This window comes from Spea bombifrons, chromosome 4, assembly GCF_027358695.1.
Source record: "Spea bombifrons isolate aSpeBom1 chromosome 4, aSpeBom1.2.pri, whole genome shotgun sequence".
Lineage (NCBI taxonomy): Eukaryota > Metazoa > Chordata > Amphibia > Anura > Pelobatidae > Spea > Spea bombifrons.
This window is the reverse complement of record NC_071090.1, coordinates 39,219,555-39,240,716: the sequence shown is the minus strand read 5'-3', so window position 1 is coordinate 39,240,716 and position 21,162 is coordinate 39,219,555. Positions and strand designations below refer to the sequence as shown.

The 21,162-nt window shown below is 38.0% G+C and overlaps 2 protein-coding genes across 2 annotated transcripts; one reads left to right on the top strand and one right to left on the bottom strand.

Annotated features, from left to right (window-relative positions):
- The first annotated feature begins 952 nt into the window (after nucleotides 1–952).
- Nucleotides 953–8,609, top strand: SYCP3 (synaptonemal complex protein 3). The gene is made up of 9 exons (XM_053462606.1): nucleotides 953–1,007; nucleotides 2,697–2,838; nucleotides 4,167–4,248; nucleotides 4,531–4,565; nucleotides 5,503–5,620; nucleotides 6,286–6,385; nucleotides 7,128–7,226; nucleotides 8,128–8,232; nucleotides 8,359–8,609. The coding sequence occupies exons 2-9, from the start codon at nucleotides 2,709–2,711 to the stop codon at nucleotides 8,410–8,412; spliced, it is 723 nt and encodes a 240-aa protein (XP_053318581.1). The 5' UTR covers nucleotides 953–1,007; nucleotides 2,697–2,708; the 3' UTR covers nucleotides 8,413–8,609.
- CHPT1 (choline phosphotransferase 1) lies at nucleotides 7,344–21,145 on the bottom strand. Its single transcript, XM_053462605.1, has 9 exons — nucleotides 20,771–21,145; nucleotides 14,776–14,923; nucleotides 14,426–14,567; nucleotides 14,214–14,298; nucleotides 12,606–12,737; nucleotides 12,255–12,413; nucleotides 11,145–11,270; nucleotides 9,602–9,712; nucleotides 7,344–8,441 (listed from the first exon to the last, which is right to left on the bottom strand). The coding sequence occupies exons 1-9, from the start codon at nucleotides 21,011–21,013 to the stop codon at nucleotides 8,394–8,396; spliced, it is 1,194 nt and encodes a 397-aa protein (XP_053318580.1). The 5' UTR covers nucleotides 21,014–21,145; the 3' UTR covers nucleotides 7,344–8,393.
- Nucleotides 21,146–21,162: the final 17 nt, after the last annotated feature.

Genomic DNA, 21,162 nt, shown 5'->3' with positions numbered 1-21,162 from the left:
AATGCATTCAGCGACACCGAACACCCACTCCAGGACACTCCGGAACGGTCACAACCGCCACTGCGAGATTTTGCTACTCGCAAGACGGCAGCGTGTCCTTTTCAAAAAAATTAAGGTGTTGAAAAAAGAACTCTGGCAGGTACTGCATTCAACCATGCAAGTCAATAGAGCCCATCTTTCTAATCATAATGTGATTAGTAAAATACATGTTAAAAAAAAAGGTAAAAAATGGTAAGATGTAAAAATAATTTCCCACTGATGTCACCACCAGGGGAACCTTCTAGTTCCAGAAAATAAATAATATATATATATATATATATATATATATATATATATATATATATATATATATATATATATATATAAATATTTTTATGAGCAAGTCCTAAAATTAGCGCTTTATTTTCTCGCGTGGAAAGAGTTAAAATACTGTTGTGTGACAGTGGGATATACCAGGAGCTATAAATTTATACCTTATAATGTCCTATAAGAAAAATCGTGATGCCTTTCTGAGGAAACAGAGTTTCCAAAAAATGATTTTTTTTTGCCAGCTTTGACAGGCTGGCGTGGTCTATTTTAGCAGAAAAAAAGTACTTCTTTTTAATAAAAGACAATAAGCCAAAAATCTTCTACAAAAAAAGAGAATCTTGGTTATGAATTTAGGGAATGTGGATGAGGCATCCTTTTCTTGTCAATATTTGTAAGCGGGGGCAATATTACTGGGTAAAGCTTCAGTAAACACGCCAAATAACTATTTTCTGTCGTTCAGAACTTTTTATAGAGATTGTATTCTCTATTAGGATATCAGCATTTAAAAAGAACCGTTGAGCTTCTGTCAAAATCGAACGTCCTCTGGTCAACTAAGCTCCGCAGTCAGTACCACTGACCCAGCCCTCCCCTCTGATCGCTCGAAGTGGTTGCATCCATATACTTGGGTTTCCCGCCTGCAGGAAGTAGTTGGCATTACGAGCTGTTGTGCTCGGTTCGCCCGCTTATTTTACCAGACAGTAAGTGGAAAGTAGCTGTAAAAAAAGTGGGTGTTCTGCCACAATTCGTTGGATGTTCACTGATAATGGGATCTCCGTTCGATATGTAATTGCAACGGAAAACAAATTACACCACAAACGACGTCAGTCGTCACCCGGCTCAGCTTTTGCTGTAGCACTAGAATTCTTGTCGAAATCATAAGAGTGATGGGAGCTCGATCTCTTACCACAATATTGATTGAGTTCATGGCGGTTACCCTTTCACTCTGTGTATTGGCTGCTTTCGTATATAGGGAGACGTATTGGATTAGGGTGAAATGCTGAGTGATATAAGTGAATATAGGCTTTTGGGCATAACTTAAGCCAGGACCGGTGGGGAACGTAAGGTCTGGATCTGGCCGTCGTGAGAGGGCTGGCAGCGTTCAGCTGGATGGTGTTGGGCCTGTCGTTGTGCCAAGCAATGTAGCTGCCAGTCCAGTCACTGTGTAGTCCTACCCCTGCATTAAACTATTACTAGGGACCCCCTAGTAAGTATGGGAATTGGGGAGGTGGCAGGATTTTCATCTGTATGCAGCAGCTGCCCCCTTGCCAGCCTTCCGCCCATAGGAAGTCTTTACAGTGTCCCGGGTGATGAGCTCAGCGACCTCGGTGCTGGCTGCACATCCTCTGTATCTGAACTGGGCCCTGGCGTGGCAAAGACTTCGGATTTGCTGGCTTGTCCAACTCTGAATGCATTTTGTAATATGGTGCAACCGATTGTCTTTTATAAATCGATGTAACGGTAATTGGTCATAGGTTATAGTATTCTATAGATTACTACCATTATGTAATAGAATTGATGTTGTTGCAAATACAGCTTCTGGAAAATAATTAATCTATTCAATACATAGTTTTATGACATATACATTTTAACCTCTTCAGTCCACAGGTTTTTTCATTTTTTTCCCTTCCATTTGAGGGTTTAATGAAGATTCCCCTTTTCCATGTTTAATGTAGCCACATAAATTACACATTCTTCAAAACAAATAGGACTGTCATCTTAAACAATTTTTTTTTTGCTATTTTCTTAGAATTTATTTTACTCTTTAGGTGCCACTGTTGAATAATGACCAAATTGATGTTCGCCAAGATCCCCTGATTACAGACATACCCCACCTCCATCCCTTATATAGTACCCTACAGGATAGTAATATTAATAGTTATGGCTTAATGGGTTGCCTAGTTTAAAAAAAAGAAAAATTGTTTAATTTGAAATTGTTTTAAACAAAAATAAAAACAATGGGTATTTCTAAAATCAGGACAAATATTACATTTTATTTAGCAGTGTTTTCCATTAGCTTTTGTAGATGAGTAAAATACTTTTTTTTTTTTTTTTTAAATAAGTAAGATGATATGACCAAAATAATGATATCTAAAGAAAGGCATTCTTGTCCTGAAAAAGAAAAATATAACTTTTGTGTGAGCAAATGAGAAATAAGAAAATTAGAGCTAAATACCCTGCAGAAGCGTTAAACAAAAACCCTAAGTTACGAAGAGTACAAATTAAAAAAAAAACAGTCTGGCCCTTAAGGGGTTAAACTCTCTAGTATCATTTCCACAAAGCACATCGATGACATTAAATTAATAAATAAAGTATACCATTTCAGGTTTCAACACCTACTTGAAACACCTTGCTTCTGTTGTTGCATCTCCTTTTTTTTACCTACACAGAAGCTGAATATCATGGCTCCTGGGAGAAAACAAGCAGGGAAAAGTACAAAGATACCACAAGAAGAAAAAGTAATCCTCTCCTATGAGTTTCAGGAAATAGAACATAAAACTCTTAGTGGGTCAGAAGACGACATTAGAGATGGTACAGTACAATAATATAAAAAATAAATCAGCTAATGCTGCATAACAAGTCCAGACATTTACTTTTTTACATTGCCATGTATTTATCCCTTTATATCCTAACTCGCATTTATAGCATTATTGGAATTAATGTAATATAGACATTGTTGAAAGCGGAAGACATGAATGAATAATCCTTTGCAATTAGTATGGGCGGTTTTGATAAGACTCCTAAAAATACTGATTTCTAATCCTGTCTGAGCAAAGTTCACATTACTTTATGAGGAAGAACTCTTTTTGTGACCGACAGTAAGGTAATACTTCGACAACATTGCATATGGACTTTAAAACATCCAAACTGATATTTTAACAAGAGAGGCAAACATTGTGGTGACATATGTATAATTGCTACTTTGGAATGCACTTTTCATGTTATTTCCTGTTTTTTGGTCCTGAGACAAACACTATTGTAATGGGTTCACCAAGAGAGCTGTAGTAACTCCCAGAGAGCACCCGCATGTATCCTCCTGTTGTCCTCGGAATCACTTCCAGCACCAGCCAGCATGCACACCTTGGAACCCTGCTATGTGTACCCAATAAGTAGACACAACTACCTTAAACTGAGTACAGCAGGAATGAACAGTTTATTGTTGTAAAACATAGACTCATGTAGCCACAGAACTTCATTAACATAAATTAACATTGATAAACAGGTACATGTAGACAACCCAACCTTTAAGCCCCTTTGGCTACTGAATATCCCCCTGGCAGCCATCCTGTTAATGGGCTTAGTTCACACAATGGAGTTCCTGCCTGTGCAATCTCTGTTTGGCAGCCAGGCTGGAGCCATCTCTGACTACCTTGGGGCCTTGTATGACAGGTCATTCTGTCATAACTATATATACTTGAAAGAATGGCACACACTGTAGGGGAACACTGACAATATGTTTAATATCCGTGATGGTGAATATTGACCTCTCAGGAAGAAAGACCACATTAAAAAAAAACAAAAAACCCAAACATACTGGATGTAATTAGCCATCATGTTTATTTTATATATGATTCAACTCCCCATCATTTGCATCAAAAAACACTTATTTAAAAGAAGAGAATCGTGTGGTTATCTTTAATTAATCTTTGGTGGCGGTTCTTTGCTAAATGATTTTTTTGATTGGTGTGAAATTAAATATTGGCTTTGGGACATTTTCCTTTGTGTTGATTTTAACACAGTGACAATTAAAAACAGTGTATGTTCCTTTTTTATATTGCAATTTAACATTATGAAATCGACATCTTAATTTTCTCATGTTATGGCTTCAGGGCCTCATTTGTAACATTGTTTTCATGCAGCAGAAACTCCAGTGATAGATAAACATGGAAAGAAGCGGTCTGCACCAATGACCAATCAAGAAGTAGACGAAGATCATATGGGGTAATATTACTTCATTTTTGTTATTGTGCAGCAGAATCAATGTACTAATAGCAATGTAGTTACATGAGTTGCTTTCATTAGAAATCTGTAATGAAGTTAGGAAAATCATTTTTTTTTCACAGCTATTTTGTTGTATTTTGCTATTTATGGTAACATTTTAATTCAATTGCTAGAAGCACGTTAATCTCAGGTAACTTAATGCATCCATGAATGTTTGGAATGAAAATTGCAGTTGTGTTCAAATACTTTCTTAACCCTTTATAAACCATTTATCCTCTTTAGTGGTGAAGTCCAGACTATGCTGGAACGATTTGGAGGCAAGTATTTTTTTTCTTCTTCTCCGTTCAGTAAACCAAGTTGCCAGCTATAGTCTTCGTCTTTACAGAAGAGTGAAATAGCATTGGTATTACGTAGGAAATTGCTAGTACATTTTCATCTTTGAATCCTGGGAAAACCAGAGGTGCGATTTCCCAACACAGTACATATTAAAACTGATTAGTATTATTAACTAAAATGGAATACCAATCCGGAATGAGCATTTTACCATGCAATCTCTCCTTTCACTTTTACTATTATTTTATTTTGCTATAAGAAACAATGAAATTGCCAGGCTCTTGGTTTGTTTGCTTGGCTGTGTTTCACCTGTTTGTTTTTTCCTTTACTTCTTGAACACTATTGAACTGGTTTGTTGCCTGAACAGAAAGCTGTAGTTGAGTTGATTAACATGCATAGTCAAATTGGTGAGATGTAACGTGTTATCCAACCTCTGCTCGCAGTTTAGTGAAAAATTCTATACATCCTAATTTGTATATCATAAACAAGGGCAAGACTTGCATATTAGGACAACCAAGACTCATGCACACTTTCACTATACTCTTAAAGCCAAACATTTGTTAAATACTACAGGATCATGCTTTGTTAAAGGACATATATTTAAATTGTAATGAAAACAATTATACTGCCATTTGACTAAAATCTGAAAACCTTTGGGTTTGGCAAGCGAGTTGCAATTTCATCAATTTTGCTTTACATCATAAAAGGCCAACCCAAGTGAGCAGTAAAGGAGATCTAGGTAAGGTCCCCATTATCACTCTTGGTCAAAAGTAGATTGGGCCAAAAACAGCTTAAAGCATATGAAATGTATTACTATAGTTCTGAGTACAAGCGGTATCTCTCTGATACTAGTGTAGTATATTAGTTTTGTAAGATAATTGTTTCAGTGAAGATGTTCACACAGAATATTTTTGAACACAGCTGATATTAGCAAAGCTCTTTTAGCGAAAAGGAAAAGACTGGAAATCTACACAAAGGCTTCGCTGAAAACTAGTAACCAAAAGATTGAGAATGTTTGGAAAACACAACAAGATCAGAGGTGAGAGATACAGTGACACTGACTATATATATATATATATATAAAAGAGAGAGAGGCTAAATATACTACTAATGTGGCAGCATATTTAGGGCCATCATCAAGGGGGTTCAGCCAATACAACAGTAAAGTGCCTGGCCTCTCTTGGAGCTTCACTCCCCCTACCCCTCTATACCTACTTTTGTTGCTTGTCGCATGTGCACTGTTCTACACACCAGGCCTACAGCAAGCATTAAAGGTAGGTACATATATTTATGCAGATGAGTGAGGGGGCAGATATTGGTAGAGGGGGGATGGACACTAGGGGGGAACTATGTATATGATTGAGGAAGGCAGAGGAGTATGGACACTGGGGGTGAGGGCAGCAGTGATATATGGGAGACGCATGGAAATATAGACTGAAAAAGAGAAGTAGCCTCAGAGAACATGGGAAGGGTTGCAACACCGGGGGGAGGCACATACATCTGTACTGTGTTCCACAATTCCAGATGAGGGGCCTGAGCATATTAATAATGAAATCATTCATAATATATTTTTTCATGCAGACTGGGGCTTGAAAAACATTTGGAGGCTGCCAGTTTTACAAGTGTACATACATACATACATATATGGATTCACACATAATCTCAGTCCACTTATTTTTTGTTTGTAAAATATGTTACAAACAGGCAGAAGCTGAGCAATGAATATTCTCAACAGTTCCTGGCCTTGTTTCAACAATGGGAATCTGATGTACACAAAGCAGAAGAACAAGAAGACAAATTAACTGTGGGTATCTTTTGTATTGACGTGTGAAAAGCAGGAAAAACTTTTCTGGTCTTCAACTCTATCCCTGTAAATTGTTTCCCGGAAAAGGTAGATATGTTTTCCTCTGTTGGGTGAGAAGTCATGTATATACAAGTAAGAAGCTGCAGCTTCTAAGAAAAAATAAATTTTTGTGAATCTTAAAGTGTGAATGGCAGGGTTCACTGAAGGTAAGTAAACCACTATATATACATTGTAATAGCAATTGAGAAGCGATTATTTTTTACCTGAATGATGCCATATCTTGGGCTATTCCAAAACGGCTGACCTAGTTTTCCCCCAGACTGCCTTCTGTTCAATCCCAGCATTGTGAGAATCTGAGATTATTGTGGTTGCACGTGCAGCTCACCTAGGAACCACATTTGTAGTTTCTATTTCTATGCTGGTACTTAGTCTTGTTAACTATACTGTTTCACCCGCTAAAAAGTTACAACTTGTCATTTTTAAATGATGGGTGAACTAAAATGCCATAGTTGGATCTAACACTTATCCACTTGAATATTTTTCATAGAAACCCTTCAACGTCTGCTCAGTGTAGTTATAATTTATGTAAGAGAACATGTCATAGAGTTATATCTTAGGGTAGCATGCACCAATGCGCATTGTTGAACAATGTAATGTATAATCATGTATTATGATTAGCATTTGTAAGTAATTAAAGCCATGTATTCCTAAAAGCAGCCCATCTCCTTTTCTTGAACTCCAGAACATGTTCCGCCAGCAGCAGAAGCTTTTTCAGCAGGCAAGAATCATTCAGAGCCAGAGGCTTAAAACAATCAAGCAACTATATGAGCAGTTTCTAAAGGTAGTCCATGTGACATGTTTATTGAAGTCAAACATTATTAGGTATACTACTCAAGTTGTTGTTGGACCAAGTTTATCATTATATTTTTCATGAAAAATTAAAAACCATCCCATGAAGTTTGTTATTGATTCTTTATTTGCTATGTTACATATATACATGGGTTTGAGCCAGCTAGCTCAGAAAGTGTGGCTTTCAAGTAGTGATTTGACCTCAGCATCTGGGTAGCCACCCTGACCTGCACAGTATAAAATACAATACAATGATTATGTATGTATATCATATAAACCTTTCTATGTAGTTCACATGGTATATAGTGTTGTTGCAGGATGACAAGTGCATTCAGATTAAGATACAAAATTTTGACCTTCACGTTAGTAACATAATGAAATAAACCGCACACATCTTTTATTTCACAGCTCAATGAATTATAAGGAATTCATCACATATGCATGCAATGTGGCGTCACGTAGTCCAGTGTAAGCAATAATTAGTTCCAGCTTTAGAGATCTGGAATTCTTTAGTATATGGATGAAATCTGCCTCTATCAAAGTGCTAGAATGACTGTAGCTAGCCCACTCAAAATTATATAAAAGCTCAGGCTGTTGGTTATTTGTACTATTAACCTGTAACAGAATAATCATGAAAAGCCACTAGTGTGGTAGATTAGTCAGGTGTCTACATGCGTTGGTTGAATATATATATATATATATATATATTTATATATCTATATATATTTGCAGTTGAAACAGCAGTTACTTTAATTACCGCCCTTTGTGGAATAGGGTAAGGTTGATACAAAATGATTATGTGAGATATTCCCTTTTAAGACATCTCCTACTACAACTACACAACTCACCACTAGGAATAATTACATATAGTATTCATATATTTTTATGTTAAGAGCATGAATGACCTGGAGAAAAACCACGAAGACCTCCTCACTGGGGCACAGAATGAACTGAGGAAGGAAATGGCTATGTTGCAAAAGAAGATTTTGATGGACACAGTATGTATGAGGCTTGTAATAAGCTAGAGTGTTGCATGTGATACAGTATTCCTGGAAACTTTATTACAATAATAATTCATAAATATAAAAATAGTTTAACTTATTTCTTTCTCTTTCTTCTGTCAGCAACAGCAAGAGATGGCAAGTGTTCGCAAGTCTCTTCAGTCAATGTTATTCTGATGGTTCACTGAAGGTGGTATTACTTGTACCTATGCAACATGATATAATTACAGTTATTATTACCATTGAACAATTTGTACCCTAATCCCTATTTCAGGGTAATGTTGAGGTATTTTCCAGAGTTTAATGTTTGTTTTTTCTTCTCTAAACCAGGACACCACGTTTGACACAAATGCTTTATTTTATAACACAACTTCATAAAAAAAAAGTTGAATTATTGTTGTGAGTGGTCAAACATTTTGTGTTAATTCAGCAAAGAGGTTTATGTATTTTTTTTAAATATACATCTTACCAACACATGCTCTACACTAATATATATAATTAGTGAACTAGTAACTAGTGAATAAAATGTTTCAAAAATTCTACATCTCTGTTAAGCATTCTGAACGGACATTGCATCTAGCATAGCTGGCAAGAAAAAACTCCCAAAACACACATGGCCTCAATTTAATAAAAAATAAGCACTTTACAGTTTATAACTGTACAATTAGTTCATTAACAGGGTTCAGTGTTTCAAAGTATTGGACATATTAAATAAATGATTGTCTAACAAAATTAACGTTGTTATGTTTCTAAATAATACTTTCAAGAGATGTTTATCTTCTGTATACTGGATTTAGTCATTAGAAATAAATAACCACATTAAAATATATTTGGAAAAGAAATTCCACTCACTTTTAAAAATGACAGAATTTGGTAATGCCCATAAGGAGGAGAAGATACGGATTAATTAATATGAAATAATTTGCATGAACAATTAAAATTAAGTTAGTTTGGTAAAAACATAAAAGCGTACGGATTGGCAAGAAATAATTACATAAAGTAAATTAAAATAAGCAATTGTTATATATTAGTTATAATTGCAGCATTCTCAGAGGGCTTGTGTAAATTATTTACACGCAGTGCACACTTGATTCAGTTAAAGTTCTCCTCTATAATGCAGAGCGTACCACAGTTATAAGGGAGCAGAAAGAATTCACACCCTTATGCTAACTAAAATTACCTATATATTGCATATGATTGACTAACATTTTAAATTACTTCTTTTAGAATTAAAGAAAACTGCGTGCCAATTATTTGCCGCTTATTCCCCCTTACTCCTTTATTTTTTGTAGCAAGATAAGCTTGCCCCTTGGTTCTTTTCCTCCTTTTGGGCAACCAGTCAGTCAGTGTGTTTTTGTTTTTGAACCTGTTCCGCTGCTTGGTTAGAAGGGATTCTGAAGATAGGTATTCGGAGATGGGCTGAAATCTGTAGACAAACAGCTATGCAATATCTGACCAACTCAAATAGAGAAATAGCCTGCAAAACAAGAGAACATATACCAGTTAAATGAAAAACAATAAATGGAAGTACATAGTGCTCTTCTCAACCCTTTGGGTACTGTGGTTAGGACACAGTTTTACCTCAACGAAACCAGGCAAGTATTAGTTTTGCAAGAGTTAAATTGAGGTGACAACCTTATAGGTTACATAAATACATACATATTGTATATAATTGTCTTCCTTTCATATTATTTTCCTCTGTATCCGTAACCAAAAAGGAACAGTTAAATATTGCTAAAAATCCCCAGCCTCCTATGTAAATGTATCCTATATATTTGCGGTTGTACATATGTATAGATTACACGTAAAGCTTATGTAGGTGCCATACACAATATACAGATGGGAAGCATACCATACTTATACCACATAATCTAGAGGGGAAAACCCCCCCCACAAGTATGACACCTTTTGTGGTCTACAGCTCTGATGACCATCATCACCATTCTGGTTGAGGGTCAAATTAGTTGTAGTCCACAAAAACTCATGCCAGTTTTTGATTTTTTTGTTTAAATCTATATAAATATATGCGCTAAGTTTTATTATTTGTGTCTATTTGGGAGGCAAGGCACCTGTAACATCGTGTTAACAGCTATTTGACATTTGCTCCTGCATGCTGACAAGCTTATTTAACTATAGGCCATTTAATATCCAAATATTTAACAAGAGGGAAAATAAAACATCCTGGGTTGAATACCATACTGACACTTGCAGACATACAAGTAACATTACACGTAGAAGTAATCTCTTAGCATATGCTGTTATGACCGGTTCCGTGAACGATTGAATTTCATTAAGTTAAAGCATAATGAGCATTTATACAGGATTGTGCTGGTTATTTTCTGCATAGTTAAGTTTCCAACTTTTTCATTGATCCTTAACAGCATTGAATGCCAAACAAAGTTTCTGTGTGTGTCAAGAATAATGTATCCCTGCCGCTCAACTTCACGCCATCAACCTTTAAGCATTTTTGATGTGCTGGTTTGCATCAGAAAACTACTTAGATCGGAAAAACTTTTATCTGATTCTCAGTTACATATAAGAAGACTGTTAAAAAAAAAAAAAATAATAAATCCAGCGTGACTGCAAAACAGTTCCCTATTAAAATTACCATTCATACAAAAGAAACTAGGTAGTAGAATTCTGCCAAGACATTTTTAACAGCCATGACACATGGGCACATTTTATATCTCCAAGCAATGGTAAAATCACAGTTGTTAGTGTAATTTATCACATTTTTGGAGATGGAAAACAATACAATAAATCCTTCCCTATCCTAGACATCCATTTTACAAAACATGATGCATCACAGCATTGTATAACTGTATAGGTTAATAGTTCCATCCATTTTTAATGATCGTATTAAAACTATCTTAGACTATTTGTGTAGAACTGTATTAGTTACTACTGACCATTGCACACCAGAGAACAAGGTATTCATCAATGAAGCTGTTAAAATACTGGTTGAGGAATAAGAGACCTGGTCCAATGAATGCGGTGTCTTGAAGATAGATTTCACTTTTGCTCATATGAGCCACCTAAGGACAACATAGATAAGATATAAAAAAGTTTACATTTAAACGTGTATAAATAGGAACATGATATGTTAGCATTAGCATGGAATGTAATGTCATTATTATTGTTTATTTAATGTATAATGTTTAATTGGCCAGCACTTTGGCCCTCATCTCCTGCATAGTACACCAGGAAAACAAATATCCCCATTTTCATAAAAACATGTTAGAGAACAGATAAGAACCATTCCCTCCATCTAGTCTGCTCATTTTTCCCTGATTTAAGACTCGGACAATGATTAACCCTTGGTCTTGTTTTAGATTCAGGAAAGTATTATGCCAGTCCCATGCATGTTTACATTCCCTCACTGTATTAGCCTCTGCCACTCCCAATGGGATGTTTCATTTCCTTACATTACATCTAAACCTCTGATTTTACACTACCGCCTCATTCTACAATGTCTTGTGTGAAAGATCATTTAATTCTTCCTGAATTAAATGTGCGGTTTCATTTAGAGAAAATATTAATTGCAAAAATCTGTCAGGGCCTGCTTTTGCGGCAAAAACAATATAGTGTTTCTGGTAAAAAATATGAAGGAGGCAAAATTGTATATGATTTTTGCTTTGAACAGTCCTAGGAATAATTTTCCTAATGCTGCAATGAGCAAAAAAAGTATTACATTTCAACAGAATAGGTGGAACAGTGTCTTTAATAGAAAGTAAACCAAAGTTTGGTTCCTATCCTTTAAAGATGAAGTGAGTGTTTAATGCCATATGGAGAATCATAACATCCATTATATGAGAGTGGAAGGGTAAATATACTGTAAAGCAAACATACACTGCAAGGGTAGCTTGCAAAAAAAATAATAATAAAATGTTCACTGCAAACAATGAAAAGCCAGAGGAATCAGGTTAAATAAAATGTACCGTTTTACATTCTCTTCTTTACGCACTAATCATGCAAATCCAGCACATGTGATTTGCTGCTAGAAAAATTGGCAGACTTACCACTAGTTTAATAGTAATCTTGGCGCTCACAAATCCAAATGTTAACGTATAAAGACTTGGATGCTGGTAAAACAGGTCACTTGTTGATTTCTTGTATATCATTAACGCCAGTAAGAGAACTAATCCAATATGCAGTCCAGGAAACAGCACACTGGTCCCCTGTTAACGAGGACACAAATGTTATCATAAATACACACAGTTTTGAACATCATGTACAGTATTCTGGAACAGCTTTGATCTATACCGATACACACCAGCACATGATATTATAACAATTGAAGAGAAATTGCATACAATAGTTGGAAAGGAATTGTCTTCAACACAATCTTACAATCTTGCTTGGATACTTACTGCAACGGTTGATCCATTTTTGCCAACTCCACCACTCAGGATGACTCTGAAATAGTTGCTGCAGGAATAAATTGTTCCTCCCACTATCCCAAGAAGGGGGATAGTTTTCAGAGGTAGTCCAGTCATGGGAATCTTTGAAAGAAATACCAATGTATTAATGTTTGTATCATAGCTGGGAGTCCTACTTTGGTTTTATTTTTAATTGAGTGTGAACTGGTCGGAGAGTATGTGGCAAAGTTGTGTGAGAAAAGTTGAGCTGGTCCTGCATAATGTATAGTTCAATCATTTAAATATGCTAAAGCTACCTTTTCTTGGTGCAGAAGCTCATTGGCCTATCAAAACACAAAGTGCTGTAGTGACAATTTACTACTCCTGGTCTAATGTGTTTCAATTCAGATAGTGATAATTATACTGAAAATGCTGAATTTAACACATACAGTGGGAGTTATGGAATTATATTTAGATACAGACAAGTACACAATAAACATACGAGTAGAGTCCATTCATACTCAGTTTGGTTTAGTTACCTTAAACACTTATTTTCTTCCAAAGGCAGCAGAAAATGAAAAAAACAACAAGAATTACTAATCTGATGGTTTGTGTTCAGGGACATGGCAACTATAGATGTTTGTCCTGGTTTATGTTGTGCTTTTAAGCAGGTGTTAGTACACTATACTCTCCCTTAAAAGTGCACTACTGTCATTTTAACCCCTTCAAGACCGGGACGTACCTGGTACTTCCGGGTCAAAGGTCACCGGCAGACCGGGACGTACCAGGTACGTTGGTGTCCCCAGCGATCCGTAGCAGCCACTCCCACTCAATTCCGTGCATGTGAATGCTTTGCAGCGAATCACGAGCACGGAATTTAAATATTTAAAAAAAAACTGCGGTCTTCAAGGGAAGACGCAGTTTGCCAGTGCCAGTCCTGAAGGGGTTAAGTAATAAATGTTATGTAATATTCATCCCATTCGGCTCACACAGTTAAATCCCTGCTAAATACATCCAGATAATGTATATCCTGAGATCTGAATGGACTTCCCTGTATTAGTCAATGAGAAAATCTGTATATAAAGTGAGTATTATGCACTGGGTTCAATGCCTTTGTAAGGGACTGCAGTTGTTTTTATGGGTGGGGGTTGCATTAGCAATCATTGCAAACCAGTCAATGTTTGCGTTCCCAAGGTAAAGATGAGTTTGCCCAGTAAAGTCAGTGGAGGAGAATATATATTCCTTACTCAAAAACTTACTCCACCCTTTACCTAAAGTGTCACTCAGGAAAGCGAGTGTGTCTGTGTTTAACCTTTATCAAGTAAATTGTGGAATAACCGTATTTATGTAAGCAAAGTAATGTCTAAGGCATGCGACAAAGACATTTCTCAGAGTCTCGGTTAAGCAATTCATGTTATCCTATTCTCTGCACAGTAAAACTAAGAAATGGTAGCTAAACAGTGGCGCCGTTTAAACTTGGCCCACTGCTTCCTCCTTAGACAATATGATTAGTGATGATGAGACATTTGCTTTATAACTACTACCATGTAGCCATACTAATGTATGTATACAAGGCATACATATACATATTTGTTTCAGTGCCACGGAATGATGTATTACCTCATAGTCCCATAAATGTGTTCCACCAAACGCAGTTGCCAAAAACATTATTGTTACCGACAGCTGGAGCTCAGTGACATCTATTCTAAAATAAAAGGAAAATCAAATAATTACGGTTGACAACAAGGTAGCCGGCCAGCCAGTAGGGTTGTTGGCACAGTAGCCCTGTAAGAAAATTTGGCAGACTTTTCAGTATAACAGACTTTACGTACCTTCCAAACCTCAGTGTTCCCGACACGTATGTCTGCCATTGAGCACAATAGAACATAAACATGCCTATGAAACAGCAAAAGAAAAGCCAGCCGGGAAGTGTTCCGAGTCGCACTGCAGCAATCGTCCCCACCGACACAAACACTACAAAAAACAAAGTGAATAAATACCAACAGTTGGCAGTACTTTTCTATCCAACACCCCTCACCCTCTGAAATACTTATTTTTTTACTTCACACAATTTACAATAAAAGGTTAGTAAAAACATCACAAGGTAAATAGATCTGGTGCAGACCATTATGAATTGCATGTCTGTCGCAGCACAGAATGAAAGGTGTGAATGATTGATTACCTATTGAAATTGAATCACATCCATGGTCAAATAATTCCCCAAGTGGGGAGCTACTATTTGTTCTTCGAGCCTGTTTCCCATCTATGGCGTCCAATGACTGATAAATGAAAAGTCCGACTGCACACAGTATGAAGGTCCAAAATGGGGCCTGGGGAGAAGAACAGTTATATAAGCAGAAATACTACATTATTTTAGATTTAGAACAAAAAAGCATGCTTATTGGTTATGGTGGCCCAGTATACCCTATGGGTACCTCATATATCACCTCAGCTCAAGAATGACCACCCGGTTTCTCCAGACCACATTTAACCATGGTACTAGTTCTACCTTTCCCTCAACCCGAGCGAGTGAATTCTTTCCTGTGAATATATGGTTTACCATTTACTGAAACCTAGGCTCCAAATAACAGTGTTATAAAATTCCTAAAAAAAATATATTTAAAGGCTTCAAACCCTAGGCACGATATTGGAAAAGTCTCCCAAGAATAACAGCACATTTGCAGCAAAATTTAGAGCTCACTCGCAGCGGCAGGGACAGGAAAGTCAATGTAATATTGCAGTCACAATAATATTCTCTAAACGGGGTCCATTTGTAACTAAATGAATATATAAAAACATATCAATACTCTGGACAAAATAAAGCAAAAGGGGTATAAACAATACAATTGCATATTAACAGGACTGTTAATATGATGCTAGCTTTTTCACTGACCACACATACTGTGATTCTGAATGCTGATCAAAGCCCATGTAGGAATCTAAAAATAAAAACTTTACTACCTACCAATCCATCAGAAAAACAAATTGCGTAGTGTGTAAACAACTGTTTGGACCCTAAAGCTAATATACACACACACACACACACACACACACGAAACTAAAATCTCAGGCACTTTGGGTGTATTTGTTTCGTTTGCCTTAACTGTATTAAACTCCTAATAAGTAAACTTGAAATTTTTTAAAATGTTTTTACATTTACCGTATTTGCTCGATTATAAGACGAGGTTTTTTTCAGAGCAAATGCTCTGAAAAATACCTCTCGTCTTATAATCGGAGTCGTCTTATAATCAGACCTCAAATAGGTCTGACCACGAGACGACTAAGATCCAGATCCCCCGCAGCGGCAGGGGACCTGGATCCTCCTGCCCCCGCCCCACTTACCGGTACTTCTGAGTCCCCGGTGTATAGTTGGGGCAGCGTGTAGATGTCTACGCGATTCACGTAGACAACTTCCGCTGCAGTCAGAGATCAGAGTTCCCCGCACCGGTGCATATCTGGAGGCAGAGTGGCACATAGGGGGTTAAAAGGCATATCATGGGGCACAGATGGGGTTTAGATGAATTAACATTTACTATAGGGTCGTCTTATATTCAGGCTTTTTTCTTTTTTCCCTAAATTAATATTCAGATTTGGGGGGTCGTCTTATAATCGAGCAAACACGGTACTTTATTTGAAGTTAAATTGAGCTGTTTTAGAAAGGCGTGATTAAAAGACATGTCTTGGTCCTTAAAGGAACCTTATGCTTTCACATTTCAGGTTTATTGAGCAATACATTTACCTTTAAGAGCAAAGTCCCATAGGCACAGATAGTGAATTGTCCAAACTTTGATTTATAACGTGTAGAGGAACAAACTATTGGCTTGCAGATTACAAAGATATAGTTAATGATGCTCATGCTAAGTGGGGGGGGGGACATAACAGCCCGTTTTCCCATCTATGGCGTCCAGCAATGGGAAATGGGGCCTGAGGAGAAGAACAGTTATGTGAGCAGAATTGCATAAATTAATTGAATTTGCTGGTGTTTTTAAGCTTACATAATTAAACAGCTTACTCCTGCATGTTCTATTTATACAGCACCAACAATACTGCCGTAGTACATAACGAGACCTGCAATTCCCTTTATGGGGAAGCATTCGTCCCTTGGGGTTAAAAATGAGAGCATCTCTTTCCCCTCTACCACTTAAATCTCATATGTCAGACATATGACCACTCATATGACCATCGTGTATATGAGTTGGTTACAGTGGGGATTTCTACCACCTCTCTGGAACTGCCACCCTAGGCCGAGGCAAGAATATGCCACTGGAATGACCCACACAGCTTAACTGATGTGAATCTAAACACACTGACAACTGTAAAAACTACTACGGACCACTCTCAGCCACACTGAAACATACGTATACTAGCAAGGCTTTTGCCGGTTTCAGGTCCTGCTTAAAAACCCATTCCTGGTGAAAGGTTACATTTTTTTCCCCTCATACTTTAACTGCAAGAAAGTTCTACATTCCCACACAAGTCCTCTTTGTACTGCACACAATGACGTGGCTTGGCAGGGTTATACAGAATGAGAAAGGAACGGCGTGTAACCTGAGAATAGGTCTACCTGCCCAGTGGTGCTTTGAGGGAGGCCTATTTCAGGGCCAATGCTCAAAAACAAAATGTTCAACAACTTATAGGAGGCTTAATTTGTTCCCAGAGAACCAGGTGTTCCAAGGCAAAAGCTAGTCACTGAACACACTTCACTACGTCCCAGGGATGTAAGTATCGAGGCCTTCCAAAGAGCGTTAAACAGAGCATGCCAGAGCACACCAGGCCATTAACAAATGAAACTTTGTACCTGTCCGTTCTCTCTAAGCATTCTATTTTATCAGACTGTATCTATTCCTTATCTTATTTACTGAACAAAAATCAATAAAAGGCAGGGATTACTTAGAACCACCAGAAATAGTAGATTTTTGGAAATCGTATACAACCGTGTCAGGGACACTACGCAAATACAGCTGAATACTTGGCAGGGATAAACATATAGTATAAAGAAAACAACATTCGTGTAAAGAAAACAAAGAGGCTGCTTCAAGAAAATCAAGTCACTTTTTAACCCCTTGAGGACCACGCTGTTTTTTTTTGTTCAATAAAGATATGAAAGATTATCCTTGTTTGGGTGTCATTAGCTTAAGCGCATCGTGTCTGTATCATGGAGAGGCAAATCTTTCATACCAGGACATCAGTGTCTGTGGGAAGGTCCATGTAATATCATTAATTTGTCCACCACTGATTCCTGTAAATGTCCACCATGAGCCATGTTGGTGCCTACCCCTGCTGTCTATACTTGTGACTCAGATGGAAATCAGATCGCATTTTACGAACAATGAATGCAGAAAAGCAGGTAATTCCAAAAGGTTCACATACTTTTTCTTCTCACTGTATTTAATTAACATGAGAATATGGCTCGAGTGGTAGTTTATCACTCTGCTGAAAACGAAGATGCTTCAAAAGTACAGGAGCCTGCTGTGTCCATTTCAGGCAGTTGAATTCTCAACTGAAGATCATCCTTAATTTTAAAATATTTTCTAAAGAGAGAAAAAAGTTTGCAGCCACTTTAACGTGGAAAGAATTCTTGAATATAAACTCGTTACTTTAACCAATGCGCTATGCATTGTTTTTAAGGTTAAATAATTAAACAGCTTACTCCTGCATGTTCTATTTATACAGCACCAACAATACTGCTGTAGTACATTCTGCCACAGTGAAGTTGGTGAGCTGAAATATTTCAGCTGCAACTCACAATTTAGTAAATGAACAACCTAAACTAACAATGCAAGCACAATGTACAGATAAAAAAAAAACAATGTTATATATTTTTTTTCTACACAGCGCGTTCAGATAAAGTAACAGAGAAGCAGACTTTACTCCACTGCAAATTATGCTACAAAACCTAATCTACTAAGGGCACAACTTTCCGGTGCAGCAGCTGTGACCTGGTATAACACAGGAAGATGTGTTCTTGTCCCGTGTAGTAATTTCGCAATGCATTGTGTGAACTCACTTAATAGGAAGTTCAACTCCAAAAGAAAATTCTTGTTTTCTAGCAGAATGGATATGGGTAAAGGTGAAAAAACACAAGTACACTTTTTAGATACCAAAATTTGCTGGCACAAAAGGCAAGAACTCATTGTCACTCAAAGCAAAGTACTGTGGATTAGTGGAACCCCCTAAAGTATTAAAAGCTAAGAACTGCCACAGGCTAGGCGTCAGGGCACTGGTGAAGAAGGGATGGGGCAATGCCACTCCCCGGACTGGATCACTTCTAGCCTGCGCGCAGAAGCAGCACAGTGGGGTTGCGTAACGCAAAATTATGTGCCGCAGCAGCAAATTGCGCAAGGAGCTAAGAGGTCAGGCTCCTGGCAAGGTAAGCATGTGTTTTAAGTTAGATGTGTGGAGGGTTACAGAGGCACTTCGTTGCTCTAGAAGCCAGAAAGTACCTGCCGTCATCTGTGTGTCAATGTAACACATCAAGTTTGGGCATGAGAGATCCCAGAAGTTAAGCATGTCTATTCACCATACTCAAGCTCGGCTTGTCAACTGTGTTAAAGGTAAAGTCCCATGAAAAAGACTTTTTCTCCTTGAGTATAAAGGTTTGGATTGACAAAAAATTTGTTTTGTTTCATTTTTCTTCAATAAACTTCCTTTATCTATAGATCACGAGGCTGTCATCAGTCATGTGACATTTTGGCAATGCCAGAGAGGATTCTTTATGACAATGCTATTGAAGTCTGTTCCTCCGTAGACTTCTATTAGTCAGAGTTTCTAGCTGGCTGAGTAAGACTGAGGCATTCTATTATCCATACCCAGACACACAAGTGAGGTGGAAGTACTGCGCTTGGGGTGACCACATCGCCCATGTTTTCCAGGACACGTATAATTTTTACATATTGCTGACCAGCCCAGTAAAGTGCTGCTTACAGTATGGGGGATGTATAACGGACTTATCTGAGCTGGTCAGCAAGATGTAAAAATTATATGTGTCCTGGAAAACATGGCTGATGTGGTCACCCTAACTGCTGTCACGTTGGGGTGGAGAGTCAATGGCAGCACGCTGGCATATGAATAAAATAAAACATTTCAGTAAATAAACAGAACAGACCATTAATAATTAAAGATGATCATATAATAAAGCACATTCTACATCCTCACAAATCCACATGAAAAAGCACTTTCTGAAGCACATGGAGCCTGACCTCAAAAGTGAAGTATATGAGAACTGCACAAAGAAGTTCGCTTAGGAAGGGCCAACCCTGGAGTGTTTATCCATCAGATCTGGCCAAGCATGGCACGTGGTCCATATGCTAAGCTGAACGTTCCAGCCAAGCCAGGTCACTATTTTGTGGATAAGCCCTATGCACATTTCTTTACTCAGTTGCTGACTTATGCATTTCACCCCCCTACAAAGTTACTAGTGTTATTGCCAGCATTATACTCTATAACTGTATAATGTATACTCTATCCTGTATAAATTGCTGCAAAGTACATACCATAGGCCACAATACAAAGTTGTGTAGCTCTTAGGGGGTCCTTAAGGCTTCATGGTGCACTAGTGGATCCCTTCATGATGGTACTAATGGCATCTGTTATTTATTACCAGGTATGCATGAGATATTTGTCATATATTAACTGCTCTGTAATTAAACGTAGCATGACGGAGTACTGATCGCACACAATGCCTCCTTCCCATACCTAGGAACCTATTGACGTACACATAGAGAGAAGCGCCGTCCTTTTGTGTGAATGTCACTGTTTTCTGTAAAAAGGCATCTTTTAGTGACACTTTTTAGTACATGTGTATCTACTGTGCGTTCTGAACCCCATATCTATTCTGCCAATGTCACAAAGAAACATCTCATAACACTTCTCATAACATTTGTATTACAGCAAGTGCATTCACTGTTTCATTGCAAGGGGGGGGGCAGTTCTGACAATATCACGTTAGCACCAGGGATCCCATTCGCATTCCATTTATACACCGTGACCTCTCCTCCAGAACTCGCGTGTTTCTCCTTCTTACCTTTGCACTTTGCTCGTGGGGAACGTACAAATAATTTAACCCTGTGCATGCCATCACCGTTAGAATGAATATAATCCATGACATCAGACCCCCACCAGCCACCCAAAGTTTACCCAAAACACTAGTGGCGGCCCCTTTAACTCCAACAACTTACATCCTCCGTGGCCGTGGGGCAGTAGGCGACGAGAATCAGCGTGGTAACTACATTCAGAAACAGCCCCACGCTGGTGATGGTATTGGGGGCCAACCACAGGGGGACCTTTTCTACCAACCAGTTCCAGTAGATCTGCATTAAAGGTTCCGTCAGGGAGCGCCCGGAAGCGCTGTACTTGTGCTCCTCCAAGCGCTTCAGCTGCAGGGCTGTGAGGGGCTCCTGCACACACACGGGGGGCGCCATCCTCCCCAGCTGCCCCGATCCCCGACTTCTTCCTGCTCAGCTGTGTTTTGGTGTTCTGTGTATGAGCTTTTTCCGGGGAGGCTCCCAGCAAACTGAAAGGCCGACCGAACCCTCCACTCCCGGAAGTAGAGCGCTGCTAACCAGAGGGA

What these genes read in the sequence shown, in the direction of transcription:
- SYCP3 (XM_053462606.1), top strand. Translation starts at nt 2,709, where the DNA reads ATGGCTCCTGGGAGAAAACAAGCAGGGAAAAGTACAAAGATACCACAA. An exon ending in AGAAGACGACATTAGAGATG is followed by an intron (nt 2,839 to 4,166) that starts GTACAGTACAAT and finishes GTTTTCATGCAG; the next exon opens with CAGAAACTCCAGTGATAGAT. An exon ending in TATGCTGGAACGATTTGGAG is followed by an intron (nt 4,566 to 5,502) that starts GCAAGTATTTTT and finishes TTTTGAACACAG; the next exon opens with CTGATATTAGCAAAGCTCTT.
- CHPT1 (XM_053462605.1), bottom strand. Translation starts at nt 21,013, where the DNA reads ATGGCGCCCCCCGTGTGTGTGCAGGAGCCCCTCACAGCCCTGCAGCTG. An exon ending in GGAACACTGAGGTTTGGAAG is followed by an intron (nt 14,299 to 14,425) that starts GTACGTAAAGTC and finishes CTTTTATTTTAG; the next exon opens with AATAGATGTCACTGAGCTCC. An exon ending in CACATTTATGGGACTATGAG is followed by an intron (nt 12,738 to 14,213) that starts GTAATACATCAT and finishes TTTCTTTCAAAG; the next exon opens with ATTCCCATGACTGGACTACC.